The sequence below is a fragment of the Salvelinus sp. IW2-2015 genome, linkage group LG31 (assembly GCF_002910315.2).
Source record: "Salvelinus sp. IW2-2015 linkage group LG31, ASM291031v2, whole genome shotgun sequence".
Lineage (NCBI taxonomy): Eukaryota > Metazoa > Chordata > Actinopteri > Salmoniformes > Salmonidae > Salvelinus > Salvelinus sp. IW2-2015.
In genome coordinates this window covers 24,787,258-24,798,309 of record NC_036870.1, presented here as the reverse complement: position 1 = coordinate 24,798,309, position 11,052 = coordinate 24,787,258, and the positions used below count along the sequence as shown (strand labels likewise).

At 43.2% G+C, this 11,052-nt stretch overlaps 1 protein-coding gene across 1 annotated transcript in view; it reads right to left on the bottom strand.

The window, feature by feature from the left end:
- Positions 1-1,796: 1,796 nt before the first annotated feature.
- LOC111956065 (tax1-binding protein 1 homolog A-like) overlaps positions 1,797-11,052 on the bottom strand; it is a 45,953-nt gene continuing 36,697 nt past the window's right edge. The window contains 2 exon segments of the mRNA XM_070436330.1: positions 1,797-3,219; positions 3,462-3,547. Of these exon segments, the coding sequence (XP_070292431.1) occupies positions 3,009-3,219; positions 3,462-3,547 (297 nt within the window). The 3' untranslated portion in view covers positions 1,797-3,008.

Here is an 11,052-nt window from a genome sequence, read left to right as displayed (position 1 = left end):
TGAGACAACCTGTTCTGTGGTGTCATAGTTCAAAGTTGAAACAGCTAGGTGACCTCAGGTCTAGATATTCCCAGCAGCAAAAAACAAACTGACTATGACTTGAATCCTAACTTGAGAGCTGTGTCCAAAATCTATTTCAGTTTCTCCTATTGCTATTTAATGCACGATTTGCGCTAAAGTTACATGCAGATTTCATGTTATCATTTGGCCCATATAGAGAAACAGGGAAAGTATTGAATCCCTTCATTCCCACTGTTCTAGAAGAGTTATAGGACTGATCCCGGAATGGATTGTCCATCCTGTATTCTAGAAGGTTATTCCAGACTAGTGTGAGCAGACCAGTTGAGACATCATACTGTATTCTAGAAGGTTATTCTAGACTGTAGTGTGAGCAGACTAGTTGAAGCATCATGCTCTATTCCATTTGCCAAGTATTGTTTCTGGTTTCTTTTCCATGATCATTGCCAACAGCTCTCTACTGCCAAACATTGACATTACCATGTGCCTGAGGGGGGAGAGAGACTGTCATAAGGTTTCATCTTAGAGGCGTGCAAAAGTGTCAAGGGAATACTGTCTCATTGCGCCTCAAGTGTGACTGTGTGTGCATGCTTTTGTCTTAAAGGGCGCGTGTGTGTGTGTGTGTGTGTGTGTCGAGAGATTACACCTACAACCTTTGATTGCCTTGTGTTGTAGACCACAGCATTCCAGTAGTCAGTGTGAGTTGCTTCTTAGGAGAGTCTTTCTGCAGTATCTGAGCTTCTAGTGTTATTCTTCTTTCTCTGTTAGTCCTCTATAGTGTTACAATTTATGGCTGAGGCTCAAATGTCACAGAACCATGTGTTACAGTGCCAGGTCACTGGGCGAGTCCCAAATTGCACCCTATTCCTATGGGCCCTAGTCAAAATTAGTGCACTATATAGGCAATAGAGTGCCATTTGGGTCGTAGATAGTGTCATACCAAGGCCTTGCCCATTGCCCCTGTAGAGCAGGAGAGTGGTGGACATGTTGTGATGTCATGCTTTCAGAGTAGTGGAATGTCAGTGGTGCCATTTTGTCAAAACATTTCTAACCTGTCATTCAGTTCTGTGATGGTCCCCCACCACACACACAACCCCACTTTACATGGGTGTGGCGTTAAGGTCAGGGCCCGTATTCACAAAGCATTTGAGTTGGAGTGCTGATCAAATTTTCCTTTTAAAATGGTAGGAGGGGGGACCTGATCCTAGAACAGTACTCCTACTCTGAGATGCGTTGAACACAGGCCCAGGATACAAGACAGAAAGAAAATGGCAGTGAAAGAGGAAGGTAGCATCGTTGGGGTGGTGTACAGAACTCGTTCCGGACTCTGTGCCGGGGTTTCCGTACTTGGAAGCCTTGGCTCCGTAGCAGCTTTCTGGCAAGGGATCAGAGACTGAGTTAGGAGACCCCTCCCCACGGAGACGCAGGTCGCCATGGTTACAGTTTAAATACACTTTAACAGGGCGACTAACAGTATTAGAGTGGGGATGGGAGGATTACATTAGTCGTGTGTGTGAGGGGGACTATTTCGATATACTGTGTACAGTGAATGTATTGTAATGTGTGTCTTAAGTGCTTTTAAATTATATTTTCATATGTTTCCTATTTGTGCAGAGGTTATGAGTAGGGAGACCTGTGTACAACTGTCTTTATATACAAGAAGCTGCTTCAAATGTAAAACGACATTACATAAAAAGAAAAACATTAAAAAACTCTGGAGCCCAGAACTGTCTGTGGTTGATTGGTGTGTGTTGTGACCCCCAAAGACAAAATGACAATTGTATCCATTTGACAGGCGTACTTTATTCATAAAGATATTTTTAATGCACACATACAAACCTACACACTCACAAAGCTGCAACTTTGAAGCCAAAAGTACAGCACTGTGGTCACGTTGAAAGAACAGTCAAATCTCAGACAGACAGATGTCAAGAACTAAAGGAGACTCAATGTGGAGACGCACGCACAGCCAACAGAAACTGACTTGGACCCCGACAAAGGATGAATCTCAGGTCATAGACTTAACACAGTGAAAGAGACCATAGCCAGGTGTACAGTAGTCTTCTAGAGCAGTCATATTTCCAGTTACCTTCCCTCCAACTGAAGGAGAATGTTAGCCTATCCAGAGACCAGGAAGTAAAACAATTGGTCCATCATTCTGTCATTACTAAAACATGAGGGAATACATTGAGGTCTCCATAATAGTCCTACTTCTCATATATATACATACATTCAGAATAATGAAGCCTTTTTAGTGCAGTCAAATTTAAACAGTAGTGCTATTTCCTGTTATATAAAAAAAAAAATGTCTAACGTCTTTTGCTGACAAGAGTCTGACTGTCATGCTGTACATTAGTTTCCCCTAACCACAGATCTAGGATCAGATTACCCAACCTTAACCATTAGGTAAAACCCAAAACTGACCTTAGATCAATGTTTAGAGGCAACGTCAACCTACTCCCCCTCCCATCCCTGGATGTCACCTGTTTCTAGGTGTGGCTACGGAGTGATGGATCCTACGGATACTAAACACATGCAGTGATGACACTACAACCCCGAAGCAGAAAGATGACATCATCAACATGGGACGAAACCAAAGTGATCCGAACTTCTCACGCCAAGTATTTTATTTAATTATTTCCCTAAACCGGAACTGACAAACTCCCCCTTACATACTCCTTGATGTTTTTGAAAGGTAGCATTTATTTATTTATTATTTAACCTTTACTTAATTGAAAGGTAGCATGTGAGGCCAGGATTGAAGTTAATTCCATTTAAATTCAYKACATTTAAAAGAGCAATTTCCCCCAGATTATTTTTCAAATGTTGATGTGATGATTTGTAATCTCCCCTCCTAGTCAGAGTTGAAATTAAATCATTCCCAACCCCAATTTGAGCACATGTTCCTAGAATTATTTGAATTTAACCGATTATTATAATTTAATCCAATCCAACCTTCCCTTTTACACACACACACCCCAACCTCCCCGCTACTCCATATTGTCGAAGTTTAGCACATGGCCATCAAAGTGTGTGAGCACGTGCTTCTGGAAGAGCTGCTGATGGCAGTCGAGGGGGAACTGCTCAGAGCACACGGGACACACCTTCCAGTGGCTCTCCACGTGCTGCTCAAAGCTACGCTGCTCAAAATGGGGCGGGAAGATCACCTCGCACAACGGACAGCGCTTGTGGACCTCACTACTGAGTGGAGGGGGGGGCATAGAAAACAGTCAGATGAGGAGGAGAGAGGGGGACAGAAAGATGGAGAGAGGGGGAGAAGAGAGGGAACAGCGAGGTGGCGAGAGAGAGGGAGCAGAGAGAGAAGAAAGGGAGCAGAGGGGGAGAGAGAGGGAGCAGAGAGAGTAGGGTTAGGTTTTGTGTGTGTTGGTAAAGCTGGGATAGCATTTTGTGTATTGTCTGTGTGCAGTGTGTGTGTGTGTTACCTGGGGTCAAAACAGAAGCTGCTCCTGTTATCGTTGCGTCTGCTGCTGGACTGATGATTGCAGGCAGGCTGCTCCCCATCACCAACCTATAATATATACACACAAAACATTACTGCATGCAACACACACACTCTCTCTCTCTCTCTCTCTCTCAAACCATGGCTGTCTGAACACTGATGACTCTCTCCAAAGGTTAATAGAGTGTTAATAGAGCTAGAGAGGAGAGGGTCATGATACCAGTGTATCAGTGAAGAGCAGTGTGTGTGTGTCTGCGATGCCCTCCTAATACACCATCGGGAGGAAGTAAGATGAAGTTGCCCATAGTAACTGATCTAAGGTCAATTTAGCATTTCCCTCCCTAAAGCTTGAGGACAAGATTTGGGGAGGATAAACTGATCCTAAATCTGRGTCCAAGGGCAACTTCTACCAATTAGCCTCATCCAGCCCCCGCGGACGTCAATCTAACACTAACGAGCTCAGAGTGGGAGACGTTAGACTTTTATTTAAAAGAACTCTACTCTATCTCTGGCCACCCTGGGGTCCTCCTGTTTTATACCCTTTACAGACAGACTGTACGGAATGTTGCCAGTAAAATAAAGATCTGGCAATTTTTTGGATCCCAATTCATCCAGTCCCATTTATAGCACATTCCTGCCGGGACAAGCCTTTTATATCTCCTGTACACATGCCTGCAAGTTTAGGAGTAGACGTGGGCCAATGTCACTTTAATAAATCCATTGAATAGACACCATCACAAAGAATGCTTGAGATGTTTCTACAACTTGATMGGAGWCCACCTGTGGTAAATTCAATTGATTGGACATGATTTGGAAAGACACACACCTGTCTATAAAAGGTCCCAAAGTTGACAGTGCATGTCAGAGCAAAAACCAAGCCATGAGGTCGAAGGAATTGTCCGTAGAGCTCCGAGACAGGATTGTGTCGAGGCACAGATCTGGGGAAGGGTAACAAAAAATGTCTGCAGCATTGAAGGTCCCCAAGAATACAGTGGCCTACATCATTCTTAAATGGAAGAAGTTTAGAACCACCAAGACTCTTCCTAGAGCTGGCCGCCCGGCCAAACTGAGCAATCGGGGGAGAAGGGCCTTGGTCAGGGAGCTAACCAAAAACGTGATGGTCACTCTGACAGAGATCCAAGGTTCCTCTGTGGAGATGGGAGAACCTTCCAGAAGGAATAACCATCTCTGCAGCACTCCACCAATCAGGCCTTTATGGTAGAGTGCCCAGACAGAAGCCACTCCTCAGTGCAAGGCATGTGACAGACCGCTCMGAGTTTTCCAAAAGGCACCTAAAGGACTCTCAGACCATGAGAAACAAGATTCTCTGGCCTGAATGCCAAGCGTCACATCTGGAGGAAACCTGGCACGATCCCTACGGTGAAGCATGGTGGTGGCAGCCTCATGCTGTGGGGATGTTTTTCTGCCGCAGGGACTGGGAGACGAGTCAGGATCGAGACAAAGATGAAAGGAACAAAGTACAGAGCGATCCTTGATGAAAACCTGCTCCAGAGCACTAAGGACCTCAAACTGGGGTGAAGGTTCACCTTCCAACAGGACAACAACCCTAAGTACACTGCCAACACAACACAGGTGTGGCTTTGGGACGAGTCTCTGAATGTCCTTGAGTGGCCCAGCCGGAGCCCGAACTTGTACCTGATCGAATATCTCTGGAGAGACCTGAAAATAGCTGTGCCCATRCAACCTGACAGAGCTTCAGAGTTTCTACAGAGAAGAATGGGAGAAACTCCCCAAATACAGGTGTGCCAAGCTTGTAGCYTCATACCCAAGAAGACTCGAGGCTGTAATTGTTGCCAAAGGTGCTTAAAGTCCAAATTACTGATTAAAGGGTCTGAATACTTATGTAAACGCGATATTTCATTATTTTTTTGTAATATTTTTGCAGAAATTTCAACAAAATGTTTTTCTCATTYTGGGGTATTGTGTGTAAAACAATTTAATCAATTTTAGAATAAGCCTGTAACGTAACAAAATATGTAAAAAGTCAAGGGGTCTGAATACTTTCCAAATGCTCTGTAGCCSCACTCTTCCCCTATGCACTCATGGCGAATTGCGGAGCAGTAACGAACTTAACCATGACGCTGTTAAAAACTCTAGGTTTAAAATGGTACATTTGAACACACAGTATTTAGGAGTTGAGAAATAAAGTAGGAAGAGAACTGGGATTGTCCTCTTTTTAACAAAGGCCATTAAAACTGCTGTTTTACATGATTGCAAGAATTGTTGTGCATTTGCTTGTCAGAGTGCAAGTTTCCCTCCCTTTGGCACTCAACTTGAATGCACCTCAAGAGGAATATTTCTCACATAGAACACACATCAAGCCGACTCGGTAAATAGATAAACTATTCTACTATGGGGTTGTCAAATGTTTCTATTCATGCTGAGTATGTATGCTGAGGAAAAGTAAATGTGGACTGTTCTAGCATCTTCAAAGTACGCCTCGACAAAAATAAAATTAGGGTTTCATATTCTTTGGTGTGGCAGAAATTATTTTACCGTGGCACAGCGCCACAGTTAAATGACTGCAGCGTAAACACTATTATTCGAGATCGAGCAAAATGATTGGCCTACACTTGATTTAGGCTACATTATTGCACGGTAAATGTTTCTGATCAGTGACAGATGAGAAAACGAATAGAAGAGCTATACCACCTCTACTTATTTGCCCAGCCAGAAACCAATTAAAAGGGAAGTTCACCCATTTTCACATGTGGCCTTATTTTCGCTTTCTGCGCTTGTAGTTGATCACCCAAACCGTTTTTTAAAATATTTTGTTTCGTTTTTTTGTGTAGAGACATTATCCAGAATGAGATTGTGATGTAATATGAGTTTGTTAGGAGTGTTTTGGAGCATTTCATGCTTTAGACACATGTTCATAGTGCATTGTAGTCAATAGCAAGTGATGTCTCAGCAGAGTGTGACAACCAATTTTCTCTGTAACACAACCAAATATATATATATATTTTTTAAATCCTGTTTGGGGGATCAACTACAAGCACAGAAAGAGTGAAAATAAGGCCACGTGAAAATGGGTGAGCTTTCCCTTTTAATTGGTTTCTATACAGATATTCAGTGAAACAAAGTCACATTGATAAGTCAAGTCACAGATCGGGAGTAAGCCTAGTCTACTAATGCCACGTTCAAAACAACTGTGAAAAATGCGAGGTCAAATCATGACGCCAGTGATCTTCAGGTCGGAAAGTCAGAGCTCTAGAAAGYGGCACTAGTTGCCGAGTTGGATGACCGTTCAAATAGATTTTTCCCCAGTCGGAGCTCGTTTTTTCCCGAGTTCCCAGTTGTTTTAAACGCACTGAAGTCAGAGATTTCAGAGTTCCCAGTTGTTTTGAACTCACTGAAGTCAGAGATTTCAGAGTTCCCAGTTGTTTTGAACGCACTGAAGTCAGAGATTTCAGAGTTCCCAGTTGTTTTGAACGCACTGAAGTCAGAGATTTCAGAGTTCCCAGTTGTTTTGAACTCACTGAAGTCAGAGATTTCAGAGTTCCCAGTTGTTAATCAGTGGCTACATATTTTAATGGAAGAAGTTTAGACGCAACAAGACTCTTCTAGAGCTGGGCCCGGCAAATTGAGCATCGGGGGAGAAGGGCCTTGGTCAGGGAGCTAACCAAAAAAGTGATGGTCACTCTGACAAGAGATCCAAGGGTTCTCTGTGGGATGGGAGAACCTTCCAGAAGAGACAAGCATCTCTGCAGACACTCACCAATCAGAGCTTTTGTAGAGTGCCACAGACAGAAGCACTCCTCAGTGCAAGGCATGTGACAGACCGCTCGTGAGTTTTCCCAAAAGGCACCTAAGGACTCTCAGACCATGAAAAACAAGATTCTCTGGCTGATGCAAGCGTCACATCTGGAGGAAACCTGGCACGATCCTACGGTGAAGCTGGTGGTGGCAGCTCATGCTGTGGGGATGTTTTTCTCTGCGCAGGACTGGGAGACGAGTCAGGATCGAGACCAAAGATGAAAAGGAACAAAGTACAGAGGCGATTCCTTGATGAAAACCTGGCTCAGAGCACTAAGGACTCAAACTGGGGTGAAGGTTCACCTTCCACACAGGACAACAACCAAGTACATGCAAAACACAACAGGTGTGGCTTTGGGACGAGTCTCTGAAGTCCTTGAGTGGCCGCCGGAGCCCGAACTTGTACCTGATCGATATCTTCTGGAGAGACCTGAAAATATGTGGCCATCAACCTGACGAGCTTCAGAGTTTCTACAGAGAAAATGGGAGAAACTCCCCAAATACAGGTGTGCCAAGCTGTAGGATCATACCAAGAAGACTCGAGAGTGTAATTGTGCAAAGGTGCTTAAAAGTCCAATTTCGATTAAAGGGTCTGAATACTTATGTAAACGCGATATTTATTATTTTATTTGTAATATTTTGCAGAATTTTCAACAAAATGTTTTCTCATTAGGGGGTTTGGTGTAAAACATTTTAATCAATTTAGAATAAGCCTGTAACGTAACAAAATATGTAAAAGTCAAGGGGTCTGAATACTTTCAATGCTCTGTAGCCCCACTCTTCCTATGCACTCATGGCGAATTGCGGAGCAGTAACGAAACTTAACATGACCGCTGTTAAAACTTAGTTTAAAATGGTACATTTGAACACACAGTATTTAGGAGTTGAGAAATAAAGTAGGAAGAGAACTGGGACTTAGTCTCTTTTTTAACAAGGCATTAAAACGCTGTTTTAACATGATTGCAAGAATTGTTGTGCATTTGCTTTGTCAGAGTGCAAGTTTCCTCCCTTTGGCACTTAACTTGCATGCACCTCAGAGGAATATTTCCACATAGAACCAATCACGACTTCGGTAAATATAAACTATTCTACTAGGGGGTTTTAAATGTTTCTATTCATGCTGAGTATGTATGCTGGGAAAGTAAATGTGGACTGTTTCTAGCATCTTCAAAGTACGCCTCGACAAAAATAAAATTAGGTTTCATATTCTTTGGTGTGGCAGAATTATTTTACCGTGGCAAGGCGCCACAGTTAATAATGCTGCAGCGTAAACACTATTATTCGAGATCTGAGCAAAATGATTGGCTAACACTTGATTTAGGCTACATTATTGCACGGTAAATGTTTTCTGATCAGGTGACATGAGAAAACGATAGAGAGCTAGTACCACTCTACTTATTTGCCCAGCCAAAACGCAATTAAAAGGGAAGTTCACCATTTTTCACATGTGGCCTTATTTTCGCTTTTCTGCGCTTGTAGTTGATCACCCAAACGTTTTTAAATATTTTGTTTCGTTTTTTTGTGTAGAGACATTATACAGAATGAGATTGTGAGTAATATGAGTTTGTGTTAGGAGTGTTTGGAGATTTTCATGCTTTAGACCACTCGTTCATAGTGCATTGTAAGTCCAATAGCAAGTGGATGTCTCAGCAGGTGTTGACAACCATATTTTCCTGTAACACACCATATATACAGTGGGGAGAACAGTATTTGATAAGCACTGCGATTTTGCAGGTTTTCCTACTTACAAAGCATGTAGAGGTCTGTAATTTTTATCATAGGTACACTTAACTATGAGAGACGGATTAAACAAATCAGAATCAATTGTATGATTTTAGTATTAATTTGCATTTTATTGCATGACATAAGTATTTGATCACCTACCACCAGTAAGAATTCGGCTTCACAGACCTGTTAGTTTTCTTAGAAGCCTCCTGTTCTCACTCATTACCTGTATTACTGCACCTGTTTTGAACCGTTACCTGTATGAAGAAGACCTGTCACTACACTCATCAAACAGATTCAACCTCTCAATGGCCAAGACAGAGAGCTTGTTAGGACATCAGGATAATTGTAGACCTGGCACAGGCTGGGATTGGGTACAGGACATAGGCAAGCAGCTTGGTGAGAAGGAAACAACTGTTGGCGAATTATTAGAAAATGGAAGAAGTTCAAGATGACGGTCATCCTCGGTTGGGCTGCAATGCAAGATTTTACTCGTGGGCATCAATGATCTGAGGAAGGTGAGGCATCAAGCCCCAGAACTAACGGCAGGCTGGTCAATGACTCTGAGAGAGCTGGGACGCAGTCCAAGAAAACATTAGTAACACTCTAACGCCGTCATTTGTTAATCTGCAGCGCACGCAAGGTCCCTGCTTAAGCCAGTGCATGTCCAGGCCTGTCTGAAGTTTGCCAATGACCATCTGGATGATCCAGAGGAAGGAATGGGAGAAGGTCATGTTGGTCTGATGAGACAAAATTGAGGCTTTTTGGTCTAACTCCACTCCTCCGTTGCGTGTTGGAGGAAGAAGCAGTAATGATATCCAGATCCACCAAGAACACGCATCCAACCGTGAGGAGCATGGAGGTGGAACATCAATTCTTGCTGGGGACTGCTTTTCTGCAAAGGGACAGGACGACTGGCCGTATTGAGGGGAGGGATGGAGTGGGCGGCCATGTATCGCGAGATCGTAGCCAACAGACCCTTCCTCAGGTCAAGAAGATTGAAGATGGGTCAGTGGCTGGGTCTTCAGCATGACACGCGACCCACACGGAAGCACACAGCCATGCGCAACCAAGGATGGCTTCCGGTAATCGAAGCATCTCAACGGTACTGGAGTGGCCTTAGGCCAGTCTCCAGACCTGAAAAGCCAAAATAGAAAATCCTTATGGAGGGAGCTGAAAGGTCCGTATTGCCAGCGACAGGCCGCAAACCTTGAAGGATCTGGGGAAGATCTGTAGGGAGGAGTGGGCCAAATCCGCTGCAGTGGTGTGCAAACCTAGTCAAGAATCACACGGAAGTATGTTGCTGATAATTGCAAACAAGGTTCTGTAGCCAAATATTAAGTTCTGCTTTGTCTGATGTAATCAAATTTATGTCCATGCAATAAAATGCAATTAATTACTTAAAGTCATACAATGTGGATTTTCTGGATTTTTGTTTTAGATGTCCGTGCTCTATGCAGTTTGAATGTGTACCTATTAAAGAATTAACAGACCGTCTACATGCTTGTAAGTACGGAAACTGCAAAATCGGCAGTGTTACAATACTATGTTCTCCCACTGTATATATATCTAATTTTGAATCTGTTTTGGGGGACAATACAAGCACAGAAAGAGTGAAAATAAGGCACAATGTGAAAATGGGTGAGCTTTCCCTTTTAATTGGTTTTATTCTATACGATATTAGTGAACAAAGTCACATTGATAAGTCAAGTCAAGATCGGACGGTGCCTTAGTCTACTAATGCAGTTCAAAAACAACTGTGAAAAATGGAGGTCAAATCATGACGCCAGTGATCTTCAGGTCGGAGTCAGAGCTCTAGAAAGGGGCACTAGTTGCCGAGTGGATGACCGTTTCAAATAGATTTTCCCCAGTCGGAGCTTCGTTTTTTCCCGAGTTCCCAGTTGTTTTAAACGCCTGAAGTCGAGATTTCAGATTCCCAGTTGGTTTTGACTCACTGAAGTAGAGTTTCAGAGTTCCGTTTGTTTTGAGCACTGAAGTCAGAGATTTCAGAGTTCCCAGTTGTTTTGAACCACTGAAGTCAGAGATTCCGGGTCCAGTTGTTTTGAACTACT